General features: G+C 43.8%; 1 protein-coding gene across 4 annotated transcripts in view; it reads right to left on the bottom strand.

Moving 5' to 3' along the window:
• The window catches only part of WDR17 (WD repeat domain 17), a 1,003,384-nt gene that overhangs the window by 418,468 nt on the left and 565,351 nt on the right, over positions 1 to 19,565 (bottom strand). For all 4 annotated transcript variants that reach the window (XR_014978161.1, XM_085641859.1, XM_085641857.1 and 1 more), the window contains 3 exons: positions 17,852 to 18,001; positions 6,606 to 6,736; positions 372 to 497 (listed from right to left, as the gene is read on the bottom strand). Coding sequence is in view for 3 of the 4 variants with exons in the window: in XM_085641859.1 (XP_085497985.1) it covers positions 372 to 497; positions 6,606 to 6,736; positions 17,852 to 18,001 (407 nt within the window). In the remaining variant the exon portion in view is untranslated. The remainder of the gene's footprint in view (positions 1 to 371; positions 498 to 6,605; positions 6,737 to 17,851; positions 18,002 to 19,565) is intronic.

The following is a 19,565-nucleotide window of genomic DNA, read 5'->3' as shown; positions in this document are numbered from 1 at the left end:
TGCATCTGAGAAAGTAAGTAATAGGATGTGATAGTGCATAAGGAGGTAATGTGCAGTTTTAGTTAGAATACGTAAAACAAGGCCACCAGCCTGCTCGTATAAAAACCACATAAGGATTTAGGGCTTTATTTATGGTTTGGCGGACAGGGTACTCTTTCAGAACATAATGGATATACAGTTCACCTTATTAAAGGTACATCAGGATATAATGCACCTGTGATAAGGCAGATGTGATATCCGTCACGTTTGTGGCAGTGTACCTCATATGCCAAACTCTGAACCAGGCCCTTAGTTCTGTCTGAAGTGAGCCAGGTGAACATACAAAAGCCTAAAATGGTGGCACTTAAGAGTTCAGTGACATTTGTACTTACAGTTTTAAATCTAACCAGGTGTTTCATGTGCATGATCCCCTTACAGTAGTTCTGTGGAAGCAAACTGTCATCTTGTCCTTTTAATACAGCAACAAGGTCCCACAAATTCTTGCTTCCTCCAGGGGGCTGAACACAATAAATGAAACACATACTTAAAAAAGGACATTTAACCAAAATGCAAATGTATTAATTATCACAACTGCTTTCCTTTCTTAACTTTGATAAATGTGACACAAAAAGTGCTGATAAACACTCATAGTTGATTATATTATGCATCTTTGACTTACTGACAAACACCAAATAATAATTAGCTGGAGATTTAAATATAGCAGCGTGTATCATCCTCCAGCCCTCAATGCTATTTTCTGTAACTTGGGGTATGAACTCTTTTGTGGTATGGCTGATATTTCACATAGTCACAGTTGAATAGATGGTTAAATGTAGTAACACGCTTTCTGCAACAATTTTTGTGTCACTAGTTGATCACAGAATTCCAACAAGCCAACATAATCTTTCACAGTTACAAGGCCAGTGTGACGACAGCCATAAATGGCGCCTTTGTAGCATCTGTAATCGCAGTCTTAATAGATATGCCAGGGTTTGAGCGGCAACATAATATTACTCTTGATTTTTTTGGTTTCAAAAACTCTAAAAACAACTTGTTAAAATGATTTGGGTCGATTAATGTCACTAATGTCGTTTAGCTCTGCCTCAACATCTTATTAATTTCTTTTTACATGTAGAATACTGTCTTCTAAAGTATATTGTGTATAGTTTTAATTGCAGAGATAAAACCAGTATTTTAAAAGTCCCCTTCGAATGTCCTTTTGATCTGCTGGTGAAGTGCTTTTTTCTGTTCCACGCCCTCTTGTCTCTATTGCCAAAAGTCATCATCAAACTCAACCAATTCAAGACGAATTCTTGCAGATGCCTTAGGTTTGTAGAAAACCTCCAAAAGTGTTCTGGATACAAAGTGTGAAATAGTGAGAATTTGCATCCAAGTATTGAAAACCCAACTCTAAGATAAATAGCCTTTTGATTTGCTAACCAGGCTCTATCATCCTCTATTACACATTTCCTATACTACTGAAAATTATCATCAATCTCATATACATACACACTCGTCACTCAAAACTACAATATCCAGGGGTGTTGTTCTCATCACCTTGGACTTGGTACAGCAGTCTTGGGATCCAGATTTAACACACCTGTTGAAAAAACCCAACAGGGGATTGATAGGCAGACAGGTTCTCCTAAAAGTAATGGTCACCAGAATTGCCCATCTAAGTCTTCTGTTGCTAAACCTGACAGCTTGATGTCTGAACAAATCAAATCAGGTAATTTGAAGTAGCCTCTGGATGCAATGAACATTATGAGAGAGGCAAAACATCCAAAAGCTTGATATTGTTATGACTTCAAACAGTACTGCTCCATTGGGCTTTAGATGAGAAAGTACAGGCAAGAGAATCAGGTGAGGGGTCTAACAACCTGCTGTTGTACAGATACCTGTAAGGATTTAGTTCCAGTCTGAAAGGAAGCCAAGTCCAAAGGCACATTGCCAGCCAATTGAGGGACCTTAGCACAGGTGAAATACAGCCAAGTATGGTTGCATTCGAAAATAGGCAGGCATCTACATTATGGCCCAGTTGAAGATGATGTAAGAGTTGATTGATAGAGAGTTGGCATAAAATATCATACATTGGATTAAAGCATTTAGAACTGGGATGTAAATGCTGACTTGGCAAAAACAAACACTTGCAACTCTTGCTACTTGTAAGCAGAATCTCAGTTATTTTTAATTTGAGAACATTGATGGACATTAACCACCAAGTGATACCAAGTTGTTTGCTATGCCTCAGAGACCTTCACCATAGAGATAGGATATGTTAAATAAGAGCTGAGTGTCATTCACTTATAAGTCAAATCAGACTCCATCCCAATGCAGTATTGTGGCAAGTGGAAGCACATACAGATTTCACAATAAGAAGAAGCTGAGAATCAACCCCTGCAGGACACCACAGCTCAAAGTTTTGTCTTCAGATGAGAAAGTGGGTAGAGCAAATGCTCAGTCCCTTCCTTCAAGGAAATAATTCATCCACTTTAGGCACAAGTTATTTATCCCCACCTCCATGTCACTGTTTTAAAAAGGATGTTGTGGTCAATCGTGTAGAAGGCCAAGGCTATCTAACATGATCAGTAATCTGACACATTAGTTGTCAACAATCCATCAGATGTCATTTACACTAGTATGGAAAATATGACTAGTTTTAGACTATGCGCAGGCCGGAAACTTGCCTGAAAAGAGTTCAGATGGCAATTCTACTTCACAAGTTTAAGCAACTGGCTTAAGGCCTGTTTCTTGAAGAGTTTTCCCTGGGAAACTAACCCCATGACTTAAGAAGGATATGGTCTCATAGACACCATCCTCCTCTGTGCATGCTTCTCGCTTTGTGTGACAGTTTCATCTGTGTTTTCTGGTGAAGCTAGCTGTTTTTAGCTTTGTGTGGTGGCGTTTTGTTCAGGGGAAACGGAAAAAGTAGAACTATTTTGAATGCTGCAGACACTATCAAGGGTGGCTCCTCCGATAAGGCGGAGGAGAGTTGCCCCACTGCTCTTTGAACAGGAAAAATAAAATGATAACACAGTTATTATCATTTTATTTTTCGCACGTTCGGGGCTTGGTTAGGGCAGGGTGGGTCTAGAGGCACAGGGGTAGGAGTGGTTTGCACACTACAAGTGCACATGACTGCTTGGCCGGCTGTCTTGGCCCAGCCAAACAGTCATGCGCACTTTGCATGTCCCCACCACGCTACATTACACAGCCTGATGGGGAACATGCCCAGGGCCCCAGTCACCATATGAGCGCTGATCCACGGTGCTCAGATCAATCACAATGCTGCATTGCTGTGTCGTGTTTGGCTTAGGGGAGCCAATCACATCGCTGCATTGCAGCATTGTGATTGGCTATGGGGAGCCTGGATGCCTCTTGGTTCCGGGAATCGCCTGAGAAGTGGAGGAGGGAAGCGGCCGGCGGAAGGCGGAAGTGGTAATTTTGTCCCCTGCCAAACCCCACTTCCCCCCGCCCCTCCACCCCTCTTTCCTGCCAGCCAGTACTGGACACCATGCTCTTTTAGTTTCAGTGGTACTTTTTATTTCAAATACAAAGAGGAGGGACCAGGGGTTATAAAAAGGTCCATAATAAGTGCCCCTGATAGTATCAAAAAGAGGTATGCAGTTCCTATGAAATCATATAGGTTTTACCAGGAAGAAACAAGGGGAGTGCTCCATTTAGAAGCAAGGGCCCACACACACCCCAAGGGGTGTCATGCTTCATCATCAGGCAGCTCCTCATTTGGCTGGCGCTACAATGCCCAATGGGCCCTGCAAGGGGGCTCTTTGCCGGAGTTCTTTTCTTTTTGTCGATGTGGAGCATGAGGTGTGATAAAAAGGGTGTGTGAATGGAGTGAGTAGACTGGAGATAATGTGCAATAAAAATAACTATAGGATCCCAAAAAACTATTTAATTGCTGGGTTCCTATTTATACATAGATTTGGGCGAGAGATGGATATAATGGTCTACTCTGGCATGCTATAAGTAAGGACGTGGGTCGACATGTTTCATGCCTTTTATTGTCTGAGCGATCATGGCATTTCTTCAGGACCATGTATCCTTATCTACTCACAAAGGGGTGGTCAGTGCATGTGTCTAGTACCATACACGTGAAAAGTCACACAGATACATAGTATAGCTTCTGGGTAAAACCTTTAGAAAAAGGGATGGGCAATATACGGAGAAACAAATTATCAAAATGTACCATCATCATGCTGTACCATTGGTTTTGAAAGTGACAGGCAGAGGTAGGTAAGCAGGTATTCACCCCCATCAGTGCATCATGGGCGAAGTACCATTCTAGAGTTAAAAATCACAACATAAGCAAGAATTCGCACACATGCAAGTCAATGTCACCTTTGTGACATAATCGGTGTGTGGGGAGTTTGCCCCTGTGATTCACACACAGAAACGTGTTGGCCTGTCAAAAATCACCTGTAGTATATGCCTCGCTGATAAAGAGACATATGATGTAGGCAAAACGCTTAGAATTCCTTCATACAAGACTTACCCAAATTATGTATATCTATTGAGGACCCAGTCGCACAAACCTGAATTGACGCTCACTTGTGTGGCACTAATCCTATAGAGAAGGGCCAGAAAAGTGAACGAAGTTATCAAGACGTGACTATGATAGTCTGAGTGCGTAGAAAGCATCCAATGGGCGGCCATGCTATGAAGAAAGGGAGCATAGAGTTACTCACGGTTGTCGGTGATCGCACCTAGCGCCCGACCTACCCTGTGTTCTGCCTTTGCGGGAGTGTTGTTCCTGCGGCGTGCATGTAGTTTAATGGAACCCCGGCAGGTGAGCCAGAATCTCTATCTCCTATTGCGGGATCCATGTGGGAGGTAGTGCAGTATCCGGAGCACCAGGGGTGAGCATGGAGAAGTCAGTACTCCTGTGTGTTCCATTTTACCTGACATCCCATGAATATATATATTGGATATTGTGCCTCACAGTTAAGAGGCTGCAACAGGTTTGGTACTGGACCTCGTCACTTGCCTCTGAAGGTTAGGTCGTGTATCGGGGGTGAAGCAGATGTCCTGTTTAATAGTGGAGAAGTCAAATCCGGTGGTAAAAGTCATTTCCGGCTTACAAGGGTGCTTAGACCCAAGGGGTGAGATTGGTATCTTAAACCCTAAACACCTAGGTCAACAGGTGATCAGCCATGTAAAGGGGCAAATGGTGAATTGGGTGAAGGAGTCAAGTACATGTCTTGTGTTAGCTGCTGGGGACGTACTGCTCCAGTATATGGATTAAGACGGAACCCATATCAAGGTGACTCAGGGAGATGGAGTACTAGACAGGATCATAGATTAGACAATGCCGAGTGCTCATACATCAATGAAGCTGTTGCTCATTACACAAAGATATATCCATAATGCAGTCTTGGTTTCTTGTGATTTTATTTTCTTCTGTTGATTGTTCTAGCCAACACGTGTTTCGTCGTCCGGGAGTGAAGCCACGACTTCCCCAGGGCTGTCATGTAGCAAGTTATTTCTGCCAACCTCTGTGCCGGTTGTAATTCCGTCCCTGTCAGTAGGGGAGAAGACACACAACAGCCATATGCTCAGCCGTGTCGGCTGCGGATTGGCGTCTGTACTGGAAAGCAGGCGTTACGGGCAACAAATTCAATGTCCGTGGTTTCTTCACTTACTGGACACCACGTGGATTGATGTGGATGTCAGATCTGACTTTGAAATACGGGCACAACCTGGAATACCAGTTTATATTTCATCTTCTCCCCTACTGACCCGGACGGAATTACATGGTCCCTCATCTGCTTCCTTAAGAATTCACCTTAGAACAGCATCCACTTTGATGTATGGGGTGTAATTGCAGGAGTCTGACAAGTGACAGGCCTTTGTTTATCTAGAGAGGCCTGTATCTTCATATCTGCTTAGTGTTATTGATGGTAGTATCTTCATATGTCTTTAAGGAGATTGACAGTTCTTCTTTTGTCCCTGAACATAACCCATTGTTTCCCTGATGTTTTCGGTCTACAAGCTGCTTTCACTATGGTGACAAGGATTAGTGGATGTTTAGGATTTGCATAAAGTCATACCACAAAGGATTTCTTCTTAAAAATAAAACAGATACCTTTGATAATACTTTGAAAAGGCCAAGTGAACTAGAAACACCAAACACTTTTTTGTTAATTATGGGGTCATACACACCTCTAAACAGGCAGATATTGCCTTGCATTATGCTGTGTTACTAAAAAGCAAACAGACTACTTCTGGGTAAACCCATATATAATTCTACCATTGGTAAGATGGCTACTACTTCTCTCTTGGGGAATTGATCACTGAAATTTGGGAGAAAGACACTTGGAGATACATTTTCCGTACACTACAGCCTGGAAACCAACTACAGGACAGAAACAAAAGTTGGTTAGGCATTGTGGGGTTACACGTTTGATCATTTTGCATAATTGTTTCTGATTCCCTGTATTCCTCTGACGTGCTGTCATCCTTCCAGGAGCATAAACCTGAGATTACATTCTGTGTTAAATGACTAAGACTTCATGACTTGGAAGAAGTTTAATTTTCTTGCAATCCTAGAGCACCATCATAAAAGGGGGAGTCATGCACCTTCCATATTAGGTTCGCTGACTGCTTACCGAAAGGCACTCCGAAAACCACCTTAGTTTCTTTCCTCTGTGATTGCAGGTCAGTTTATCAACTTCCTGTTTAATGTCCCGTGATACTTTGCCACAAAGGAGAGGTGGAGCGCCAGGTTCCATAGCCCGATCTATAAAAGAAAGACAGGTATTAGAAGTAAAGCGTCAGGCACTCCACAAGTAAACTTATCATCTCAAGAGATAAGCTACTGGTCAAAATGATCCTCTCTTTCAATTCCATGCAGTCTGTAACAGCACTCTATCAGAAAAGGAATAACCAAGATAATATCTTACATGTTTATAAGTCTGATCATTTATGGATCTGCACAAAGCCAACTGGCATTTGCAACTGACTTTACCTCAATCCACAGCAAAAACACCTGCCACAACTAAAGCTGATTTGTTCACTAAATCTATCTTTTTATCAATGGAAAAAGTGAGATTTTGACTGGCTCAGTGAAAGATAAATTAATATTGAAATGTGTGTGAGGACACTAAATGATTTTGGTGCTTTAGCATGTCGTTTTTTCTTTGACTGACATTTTTCTTCATATGCGGCCAGTCCAACATGCGCATGCTTTTTTAAGGTAAACATCAACATGGCACTACCAACTTCTTTACTTTCACTTGATACTGATCTAGAAGAACTGCTTGATGATGATTTAGGTGACAATTGACTTCGTTCAGTATCGATTTGTCTTAACTGATGTCTCCGCTTAGCCTTGTGGATGCGAGTTACAAACTATCACAAAATGGTTATCCTTCCCACATCCTTTACATACCTGTCCAATGGCGTCACATTTATCTTCATGTAGAAACAAAAATCCACATCTAAAACACAACTTCTTTTTATGTGTTGACATCACTTTGTGTCTTTCAGACTTTGGCAGCTATTTGATACTTGCTCCAGACTAAGTGCTTCTCTCAGCATTCGTCATCTGAATGAATCTTGCAAGTATCCATCAATAACTATAAGACGTATAGCTTCTCCATCATAAAATGCATTTAACTTTCAGGGTTTGATGAGTGTGTCGAGTCTCTCTGCAAATTATTCAATGGTTTCACCAACTTTCTGTTGTTCTTGACTGTAAATGTATCTTTCGTAATCTACATTGGGCATTGGATTGAACTAGCGTTTCTTAGTTTCTGTAATCTGACTGCATATGATTTCTCCGTCAGTTTGTGGCATCTTCCTTATAACTTCTTTTACACCATGACCAGCAAGATTTGTTTGGTATTTGATCATCTTTTTGTGATCAGTCTCTGCAAGCACATCAATGAAATCCTAAAATGTCTCTAAGCAAACGATCCATCTATCACCAATATTTTGCTTTTTGGTGGTATCAGATGGTGGTGGTGGTTTCAGGAACACAGCAGCGTTGTAGATCAGTGCTGAAACTAATAACACCATTGGTGGGTCACTGTGATCTGATTTAGACAACTCATTGCTGAGGCCTTGCGACGTGCTGGCATTTGGACCATTTTTTATTATATCTTGAAATTTTACTTTCTTTGCTGCCATCTGAAGAATGTCACTATTCTGCCAGTCACTCTCAAATATTTATTCTTCGAAGACCTGTGAAGTTGAGGATGTCTCCATGAGCCATTTCACCAAGAGCAGCAGTACGATGGCTCACTCTAATGGATTTGGTTAGTCAATTCTTTCTTCTTTTCTAAATATCAATTTACACTTTTCGACACCCAGTTCGTCTCTGAATCGCAGCGCATCCGTTCGCAGCATTATTTTGTAGTTTCCAACTATCAATGACGGCTCTTTAAAAACCCGAATGTATCCGCATTCAGCATTGACACTTCGTATAGAGTATGACTTAACCTTTTGTGGTAGAGGAGTACCTTTATATATGGCCTGACCAGCAGGTTCTCGGGCACTGATGTGTAGATTCTCTGCAATGCTTTTGTTATGTTTAACTGCTTCACAGTGGCTAGAGCTGTGCTTTGACTCCATATGCATTAAGTGTCGATTCCATACTTCGACGATGGCACATGTGACACGCACAAGCAATTTTCTTGGACCACAACAAACTCTCTTATAGAGCACTGTCGATCTTTGGGTTACTTATTCTCTATCTAATCACAATTTGTAGCGTCTTTCCCAGCATGGGTACCCAAAAAATGACAATGCCACACACTAGGCTTTGTATTACACATCTTTATTATTCAGCAGGTAACAGCAAACCCAACATTCTAAATCAGCCTTCATCGCATTCAGCTCTAACACCTATGTCACAGATCTACGGAGTCCACCAGGAGCCACAAGGGTTCTGTTACTGCTAAATCGCTAGAAACTAGAAGGTGTATAGCTAGCAGCTGGAGATATTTAATGTGCTGCCCCTGGGGATGGGAGGCAAACCCTCATATTGTGAGATCATCAAGATGAGCCTCCAGTTGGTGAGAGAGGCATCTAAGATAATGCTGACTTATGGAATGGAGTCTGAGAAAGGCCTGCACTGCAACAGGTTGATGTTGTTGTACTACTACAGAGAATGATAGGTGCTGCCCTTTACCAACCCTAGATTTTCCCAAAGACCACCTGCTTGCAACTATTGAGGCAATAGGCATTCCTAAAATGAGTGCATATGGAGCCAAGGGTTGGGTACTATGGCGATGCAGGAGGCCATCATCTCGAGGATAAGCATGACATTTCTAACTGTGACTTGATGGTTGGAAAAAGAAGTATGAATTGCTGGAATGCCAACACCCTCTGCTGCTTGGAGTAGGTTTTGCCTGTGACTGCACTAAGCACAGACTCCAGGAAGATCTGGATCTCCAGGGGTTGTTTGTGAGACTCAGTGGCATTTATATTGAATTTCAGATCATGAAGCAGGGAGATCGCAGCTTGGATGTCAGCTAGGATTTGTTGCATGCGTGAGCTCTTGATCAGCCAATCGTTGAAGACTGGCTGATAAAGGGTATGATCCATTCAATAGATGAGCGGCTACCACTGGCAGGCACTTTGTGAAGTCCCTTGGGGAAGTGGTAGCCTGAAAGGAAAGCATTTTGAATTGATGATGACCACTTACCAAAAAGTAGAGGTAGCGTTGGTGGGCAGGATGGATGGGGATGTGAAAGTAGTCATTGTTCAGGTCTGGCGCCATCAAGTAGTCTCCAATTCAGAGTAGAGGGATGACATACTCTATGGTTGCCTTGTAAAAATGTTGCAACAGGATTATTAAGAGGCCTGAGGTCCAAGATTGGTTTTAGACGGTCGTTCTTCTTGGGGATGAAGAAGTAAAGAGAGTAGCAGTACTTGCCCTAGTGGAGAGGGGGCACCGTTTCTATGGTTCCTTTGTGGAGGAGAGACTGAACTCTTCCTCTAGAACGATGAAATGTTCTCTGCTGAGGGTATGTGTTTTGGGTGCTATGATGGAAGGAGCTTGAGAAGCTCTAGGCAGCAGCTGTGGCTAACCACCATTACCCACTAATCTGATATGATTTCCTTAAAACTAGAGAACAATCCTGTAAGCTCCACCGACAGGTTGCATGTGATTGGGAGGATAGGGGGTATAGAGGGGATGGAGAGGAAGTCAGTGCTTAGGTGTGTACACTCCTTTGCTGGAGACTCCCCTCCCTTTGCCTTTGTTGCTATTGCCACTGGAGGCACCCCTGGTGTATACCTTCCCACCTGGATGTGGAAAGGCTGTTGCTACCTCTGCGATGAATGAGTGTGGTCAGGTGAGGTGGCCTAGCACCTCCTTCAGGTTGCTGGTTCTGAATGGAGCCTCTGGAAGCCAGAGTTTGAAGGGCAAACACATCAATGAGCGATATCAAGAGTCCTTCTTTATCTTCTTCAACATATCATCAACCTTAGGCCTAAGTAGTTGTTCCCTGTCAAAGGGCATGAGGAAATGCTGCTGAACCCACAGCTTAAACACTGAGATACAGAGCCAGGCATTGCTGTGTCCAAGGCATTAAAGGTGCAAAGGGTGGGTGCTCTTACCTCGGGCCCTATCTTCTTACCGCTTTTCCGGAACTCCTCAGGGAGATGCTTTATCAGCTGCTGTATTTGTTCCCACAGAGCTCTCTGATAGTAGAAGGAGAGCCCCACAGGGTTGTCTATGGCCCAGTGGATATAGCCACCCTGCTGCTTGCTGTGTACAGATTCTTGTCAGGTGCAGGAGCATTATTTGTGGCTTGACCAGAATCCTGCTTGTGGGCTGTGTGCATTACCAGGGAGTAGGTGGGACATGGTGAATGCTAGAGGGTTTGTTCTTCATTTTGATCCTAGGTGTTACTACCTGGCCATCACAGGATCCCTGAATGTCTCCAGGGCAAACTTGAACATGACCTTCAACATCGGCAGAAACTGCCTTGTTAGGACAAGACTGTCCCCTGCATAATGTAGAGTTGTGCCCATCGCTCTGCGTGCCGGAACTGCATACCTGTGATCCTGTATTTTATATTTTTGCTCAAGCCACATACTAATCCCATGTGCCTGTATTGACCTAGGCATGTTTTTTGACAATGATAGGTTTTAGAACATGCCCTGAACCAGGAGGAGCACAACAAGCACACCCACATAGTGACAGGGGACGAGCATCCCTGTCAGTGGTGGCAGCATACCAAGGTTGGTGAATTATAGTGACTGGCTTTTTACCTGTGGGATATGAATGTGCGCTTACAGGCCCATCATATATAGCTCCACTGATCACCGTGAACCCAGTATGCTGAACATGACATCCCGTGAGCTGTAAGGGCAAGACCAGATTACATGATACCGGAGCAGTTTCTTTCTCCAGACAGTATATAAGTATTGCTCGCATCTCCTAGATGGAGGGCAAACACCAGATGGTATGGTAAAGAAAGATTAGACAGACCTCCTTTGAAGTACCAGGGCCCTTCCTGATACAGTGAGTTTGAAATGACCCATGCTGCAGCTGTCTTTAGGAATATGGCAGGGGGTACAGGATGAAGTCTACAGTATCTGTTGTCCGGAAAAGGAGCCCTTTGAAGGGACAGTTTTTGTCTCTTTTCCTGATCTCTGTAAGGGGGGGGACGAAAATAGCTGGGTGGTGCTTGCTCTCACCTCTTTGAACTATTGTGATGGTTACTGCACCTGGACACTGTCCTGCTGGGCGGATAATCCTTGCAGACAGAGACCAAGCCTGGAAGGTGTCCTGGTGAGGACACATGAAAGGGGAACCGACCAAAACCGGTTCCAAGGTAGCACACCTTGAATACACACCTGTTATCTTTGAAATCGGAATTAAGATGGAAGCTCAAAATCCATTGTTCCTTGTTGTGTTCTCTTCTACAGGGCAGGGTGTACTCCACTGAGTTTTCAGGGTCTACTATGCATCCAAAGTTAATGTTGCAACTCTCCAGTGGTGAGGCAGTATACACATGGAGTCAAATCTGAAGAACAGGTATTTTACCTTCTGTAACAACCTATATGATAGAGACTCTATTTAGCCTCAGATTCCTTATCTCTGAACATCACCAGGCATCGGACTGGACCCGGAAGGTTTTTTAACAGGACCCCGGGGCACATGTTGGTGGCATTGTTCACCTCTATGCCGTCCTCGCTCGAAGTGATGTGCACAGTACTTATATAAGTGGAATATGACACTTTACCCCACACACATTTACAACGTGTGTCATTACCCCACATTTTTTACTCTGCAAAATCTTTTACAACGCAGGGCTTGACAATGCAATCCATTACAACGCATTGTCCATTACAACGCAATTTACTATTCTAACTCCACCGGGGCGTTTTAATGGGTAAAGCATTGTAATGGTTTGCGGTTTAAAGCCCTGCATTGTACAAGATTTTGCGGAGTAAAAAATGCAGGGTAATGACATGAATTGTAACACAGTCGTTGTAAAGGACGTTTACCATATAGGTGCCATCCTGCCGCACTGATGTCAGTTACTTCTGTGACTTTCCTCACCAGGAGAGCAGGGCCACTGGTGCAGCAAAAACTAATTCCCTGAGAAGGTAGTCCCTGAAACTCCAGTTGGCTTGCAGAGGGGGAGGGTAGCTAGAGTCTCTACCAGATAAGGAGTTCGTTACCAAAGGTATCTTGTCCTTCTGATAGAGATTTCTAGCCAAAAATTCCTTACCTGAGAATAGATACCCACACAATGCCTTCCCAGGAGGTGGGTTTGCAAAGCCAATTCTAAATCAAAAAGTACTGTAGGACCGAACAGGCGATGTGCCCATCAGGACAGACCTAACTGCCCAGGAAGTGGTGTTTGACAAACATGTGCAAGGATGCCAACGTTGCTATCTGACACATATCCAGAGGATCGACAGTGGTGCAGGTGATGGGTATCCGGCCTCCCACTGGATGCCCATGATCCAAACTAGAGGACGGCAAACTAAAGGGGTTTGAAGGCTGCAGCAGCTGGGGTGGGAGGTGTACTTACCTGACCTCTGGCCTCCTATCTCATGTGGTTTTTATGGGACCGTGTCCTGTCCACAAACGGCTGGGAAGCCTGTTGGCTGTGGTGGCTGGGAGGGTATCGAAGTGGTTGGTGACCCCTTCTGTGGCCACAAAAGGGGCAGATGGTGGCCTGAATATGACGAAGGGCCATAGACAAGCCTAAGGACCTGGCTGTAGCTCGGCTTTCCTTAAAGAGCTCCAGTGCTGAGTCCGCCTTCTCTCGAAAAAGGCAAGAGCCATCAAAGGGCATGTACGTAACTGAGGCTTGAATATCCCCTAAAAATGTGTTGTTTTCAACAAGGTCTGGTGCTGCAGGGCCACCGACAATGAAATTGCTCAGTAATAGCTTGGGAGAGCATGGACAGCACTTGCGCAATCGAATCCCAGATCATACGGGACTATTGGCCCCCAAGACACGCTATGTTCAACAACAGCAGTGTAAGTTTGGCGATAGGGAACCTCCTCTTTCCAAAGGTATCCAGCCTTTTGGATTCCCTATCCGGTGGAGAGGTAGGGAAAGAGCCGGGGTTGATCCTGCAAGTGGAAGCTTGGGCTACCAAGCACTCCAGGGTGGTGTGCTGAGTTAGGAAACCGGGGTCCCTCAAGATGTGGCAATTGTGGTGAACAATTGTCCTATGCACAGGAGGACCTGTGCAGGGCTTGGACCAGGCCCCGAGTAGGACGTCAGTAAGGGCTTCATTGAATGGGAGTATGGATCCAGAGGGGGCGACTCCTGGCTGAAGCCCCTCCGTCAAAACATTTGTCTTGACCGCCACTGAGGGCAGGCTAAAGTCCACGCCTCAGCCACCTTACAGACCACCATAGCAAAAGAGGTTCCCTTCTCGATTACTATGGTAGGAGGAGAGACCAGACCAGTGTCAGGTGAAGTGTCTAGCCACTGGCCTCTGTCTGTTAGTCAAACCAGTTGTACTACTTATCTAAGGGATGCTGGTAAACATAAGGATCCTCAAATATCTCCTATTTCTCTCCCTCTCCAGGCTTATCAATCGTAAAAGGCACTGGCTCACTCCAGAGAACATAGTCCAGATCGGCACAGGAACTGGTGTTGGACGATGCCCATCCAGTTCCATGAAGGAGTCAGGAATTAGGATGGGGATGGTACCGTCATGGGGAATCGGTGGCACCGGAGACATCGGCACTAGAGCAGGTTTTTGTATCGGTCATACTGATGGTTCTGGATGACGCCAACGCGGAGCCACACCACACCACCTACCAGCCCACAGGGGTACTGCGCAAAAATCTTCCGGTTCCAGTCTGACATCTAGGGATATTCTAAGGTAAGGAATCTGCAGCTAGAAGTCTTTATCAGATGGAGGAATTATTGGACTGCCCTTGGTACCAAGATCTCCTACCTGAGAGACCGGGAAGGAAGTGCCAACCCTGCAGGAGGAGAGGATAATGGAAGTGACCTCTGTAATCCTGGTAGAGGATCTGTCAGACAGAGTTGCTAATTAAGTTCGCTGAAGGACTAGTGTTACTCCTGGATCGGGCAGTGCAAACATTGTCATCAACCCTCGTTTTAGGCACCTGGAGTGGTGTCTCCATGTGGTAGGCCAGACTGAAACTGGTATACGTGCCTGCTGGTGGCCCATGTGCCCCACTAGTGGACTTCATGACTGCGGCCCTGCCAAGTGTGTTGTGGAGTCAAAGCCACTCCAGACAGTTAAGTGACCTGGGAGGTGCCCTACGGGCATCTCATGAAGAACTGAGGTCACTGTCTCCAGGCACTGTGTGCTGAAGATAGACCCTGGTGTCTACCACAAAGAAGAATCACAATCTGCTATGATTTTGATAGTGTCTCAACCATTCTCGTGGAGGACATTTATGTCTAACTTGAGGCAGTCACGTTTTGTGCACAGGGCTTTTCTCCCAACTCCCTCAAGAGCAGTGCTCTGCCTCTGCATGAAGTCTTTTAGGAGGGTTGGAGTGGGTGTTGGAGCCAACTATACTTATGACTCTGGTGGAGGTCTTCATTCGAGAGACACTGGTCTTGAAGAATGGAGAAGCTTCTTCTTCGTCCTCTGGGTTGGAGCCTCTGGAAGAGATGGTATTTTGGCTGGGCGTCAGCTGATGGAGCGTGATGGCTAAATGGCCAAAGAGCTTCACACAAGTTGTTGTCATGGTCAGGGTTAGGCAGTACCGGAAGGGTCTCTGTTCCATTACCCTATGGGGATCCGCATTCTTCGGTGTGGAAGTTGTCGATGAGAAGGGAAACGTGGAATCAGAGAGGTCATGAGGGGCCTAGCATTTGGGTACTTGATCTATGGGCAATGGTCTCCAGATAGTGTGGTTGAAAGGAAAATGCTTATGATTATGTTTTTTCCCAACTCTGGGTGTCAAACATTCACCATGTGGGACTGAAAGAACATGGAGAACATGTTGAGTCTTGGAGCCCTGTTAGTGCACGTCCAAACCCAAAGCGGAAAAAACATAATCTAACATGCAGTTTGTGATCATGCACATTGCTCACTAAGGGAGGAGTCAAAATGCTTACTGTGACTCGAACACCTTTCTTTGAAGAAAAACAAGTTGAAATGTCCTAGCCCAACCCTAATGCTAGGAGTATGCAGAATATGTGTATCAAAAGCAAAATATGCTATGAACATGTATTTATGTAGCACAAATCAAGCTAGAAATAGCTGAGTGCTGTACCAGGAGAAGAAGGGTTTGGTGATAATGTACTGAGATCGATAATATCAACGTACAATAATTTTGTAATCACCACATCACCTACCACTACATCATCAAGGAAAATATATAATTATTATTCTTACCTCCACATCTACACAACTAGACTTCACTTAACCGGCAAAGTAGTACTTAAGTTGATGTAGCCAATGCAATATTACTGTCAAGTGATAAAACACATTTGATATAGTAGAGGTATACTTGAAGAAGAGCTGCTTAAGATATTTTGGAGTGGTAATGATCTTTGAATAGATGAGTCTTCAATTCTTCCATGAATTGAAAGGGGTTTATGGTAGTTCTGGTGTTGAAAGGTATGTTGTTCTATACCCCGGGAGCCTTGTCTTTTCTTCTTTTCTCTTTCACAGATTTTTGTCTCCAGTCTGGCAAAGTTCTGGCTCCAGATGAGGTGTAGTCCGCCAGATGCTAATCCCTTTTCTGCCAAATAGGCAGCAGAGATGGTCATGTGGGTGATTCAACTACCCCGAAAGATGATGCAGGAGAGAAGGAAGAGCCAGCAAAGTTCCATAAGCAGTTCTGAAACCTTTTTCAGCGAGCAGAGGCTTCACTTTTTTTATCGGAGGTAGCTGTTATCATGCCACATCCAATTTCTTTGTCATGTATTTCTTGAAAAAAGTTGACTTTGAGTTTGAAGGCAAGTAGTTTAGCATTGGATGTAAGATGAGGGTTGAAGCCAACCATGGGTAGCAATATTGGAATGTGTTTCTTATTGTTGTTGTTGAAAATGAAGAATTTAGTTTTGGAGGGGTTGATCTTCAGGTAGGTGCTATACCCAGGATTGGATGAGTTTATGGTATCTTAAGTTGTGAATACTGACACCTGATGAGACCGCCAGACAGAGTTCTGGTAGTAGACATATTAGTGAATTCTGATGTTTCCGTCAAGGATTAGATTTCAATGGGTGTTCAATGAATATACTGAAGCTGATAGGGTCAGAATGGACTTTTGGGCACTCCGTATGATATGAAGCAGTTCTGAAATCCTGAGTGACTAATGTGAAAGAGCAGGTGCTACTCAGAGAAAGATTTTAAGAGTCTATCTAGGACAGTGTTGGAGAAACCCATTTGTGATGATAAAGTAGAGGGAGGTTGGGGTCAGAGACTGTGTCAAATGCAGTAGAGAGGTCTGGGAGTATCGAGGAGGCAGGGATTAAATGAGGGTATAATTCACTACTTGTACAGTGCTGCAGAATGATACGAATTGCTTCATGTCGATTTAATGATTGATGTTGCTATTGTCTTGGAGTTGTATATATATTGATTTTTCAAAGGTTTTGACAATGAATCGTAGATGGGTGATGGGATGATAGCTGTCAAGGTCATCGGGCCAGGGTCAGTTTCTTCAGTAGGGGGAGTGCCTGACTGGTCTTGAGAGACCGTCTGGGAAGATGCCTTGGGAGATGGCAGCATAATGTTGAGAAAGGGCAGATGTGCATCTCTGGGGAGGGTCTTTATGAAGGATGAGGGTGTGGCATCATGTTTGTAAGATGTGGCTTTGAAGCTGTTGATAGTGTAGGTGGAATCTGTTACAGATAAGATTGAAGAATGACTACATGGGTATGCTGCCGGGAGGGACAGAATGTTTCCTCTGATAAATATGTAGTCATTTGGAGCTGCCATATGATGGATGTGCAGCAGTCAGGAGCTGCAACTTATCCTAAACCGTGCTCACTTTCCATTAGCAGCACTGCAGAGAAAGCAGCCACAGTCTTGAAGCAATGCCACAAGCAGCACTGAGCATAGTCCACACCTGCTACAACTTTAGACTCATCAACATCACAAAAGGGCAGCCTTACACATCACAAAATCAAACCATGGCACCCAATGGACCACCTTTGGCATTACAACAGGGTGAGGGATTTGTGGGTAGTTCATGTTGCCAGAGATGTCCTTTCTGTCAACACTGGAGCTCAAATATTTTGCTCGTGAAGGAGCAACAATCAGGCCCTTCTAACTAAACTGCAACTACAACAATTACCCCCCCCCCGGCTCGCCCCCCCAAAGGACCAGTTCTAATGGTTCTGTATAGGTTCTGGTCCGTGTTTTAGGTAGATAACAAGAAAATGTTTTCAACATATTTTATAAATATATAATCAAATTGAGGAACATATACCTGTATTGCCAATAATTTCTTCCCAAGGTCGATCAGCCAGGATATTGATTTGAAGTGGAGTTATTAAAGGAGTCAATGACCAAAGTCTGACTGTTGAGTCGCGAGAGCACGATGCCATAGTAAATGGCCGACTTGGATGACAAGTCAATCCTGTAAAAAAAATAAAAATAATGTCGACATGATCTAGAACAAATAGTTAGATTCATGTTAATTTAGAGCATTGGTACATACAAACATTTTCGCATGGGCAACAAAATGTGGGCCGCATTGATACCAGCAGGTTGACGGTCAGAGAGGGAAGTGAGGTATACACATCTAGAGTCTGAATTGCACAATGTGAAATCGAAAACCTGGGATTAAACCCAGCTTCTCCCCTTGACCACAATGTGTGATCCTAGACAATTGTTTTGTTTCATTTTCCCTCTTTTTTCTTCGTTATCACATATGAGGACCTCGAAATACATGTCTTCGGGTTGTGTGCTGTACAAAACCTTCTCTTGTGTTTGATTTAATAAACTATATGTTGTTCATGTACAATGGAAACCCCAGCCCCCAAAGAGTGCATGTAACAACTGACGTTGCCTCTTAGTACACAATTGCCATTGTTGTCAGGGTGGGGGAAGAAGGAATGTTTCTCAATTTATGATTGAAAACTTTTACTTTAAAAAATAAAATACTTCTCAATGCACTGATGATTTGATGTACTAATGTGAAACGGTTCAGCATGTTAATGAAATACACTATGTGAACTATTGACAGATTGTATCATACTTTTACAATTATGCTGCAAGACGTCTTTATAAAATGAAGGTGTTCCTAAATGTTAAGTAGTGCCAGACACCCTAGTTCCTTGCTGTAATTTCAATAAACCTATAAATATAAGCTTTCCCGTTTATTTAACATCTTTCTAAGGCCCACATTCAATGTGGTTTAAATTGTATGATTCAGAGCAATCCAAAACAGGAAGATATCTGCACAACTTCATCTTTTCTCAATCATTTCAAATTACAGCAAAGACACTTAAGCCTTTTTGCTAGTATACGGATAGTTAAAAAGTGTTTTGAATGTGATTGTAGTGTGCCCATGTGGAAGTGTTTTAGTGCAGTGTGTGTGTAGCAAGTTGCTCAAACCATATCTTAGCAAGGGTGTAGCAGCATCTACATATGGGTGTAGGAGAAATGTGTGAGAAAAGATGAAGTGTGTGGACATCTACCCGTTTTGGATAGCTCTGAATCATACAATTTAAACCACATTGAATGTGGGCCTAAGAAGTATACAGAGGTAAAAGTCCACTCCAGAATGGCAGAGAAGCATCCCAGATAAATTAGCTTTACCTATTAGACATGGTGTGTGCTCTGAGGAGTCCATTCAGGGGCGGCAGGGAATAATCCATAGGAATCAACAGTGTACAACCAGCCACACTCTATGGATAGATGGGTCCACCATGGAATGAGAGAAGCAACCATTTTATGTGCAGACAAAGTGTATGCCTGGGGAATCCACCCAGATGTGGCAGGGAGAAAACGATAAGAATGGACATTATACAGTAAACCACTGTGTATGGCCTGATGAGTCCCCATGGAGCATCAAAGAGGTAACCATCATGCAAGCAGCCATAGCATAGGTGCCTGTGGAGCCCACCCAGGTGTGGGAGAGAGAAACCATAGGAATGGACACAGCCAGCTATTGTTCTTGCTTTGAGGAGCCACAAAGA

The sequence above is a fragment of the Triturus cristatus genome, chromosome 2_2 (assembly GCF_964204655.1).
Source record: "Triturus cristatus chromosome 2_2, aTriCri1.1, whole genome shotgun sequence".
Lineage (NCBI taxonomy): Eukaryota > Metazoa > Chordata > Amphibia > Caudata > Salamandridae > Triturus > Triturus cristatus.
This window is presented reverse-complemented; position numbering and strand designations above follow the sequence as displayed.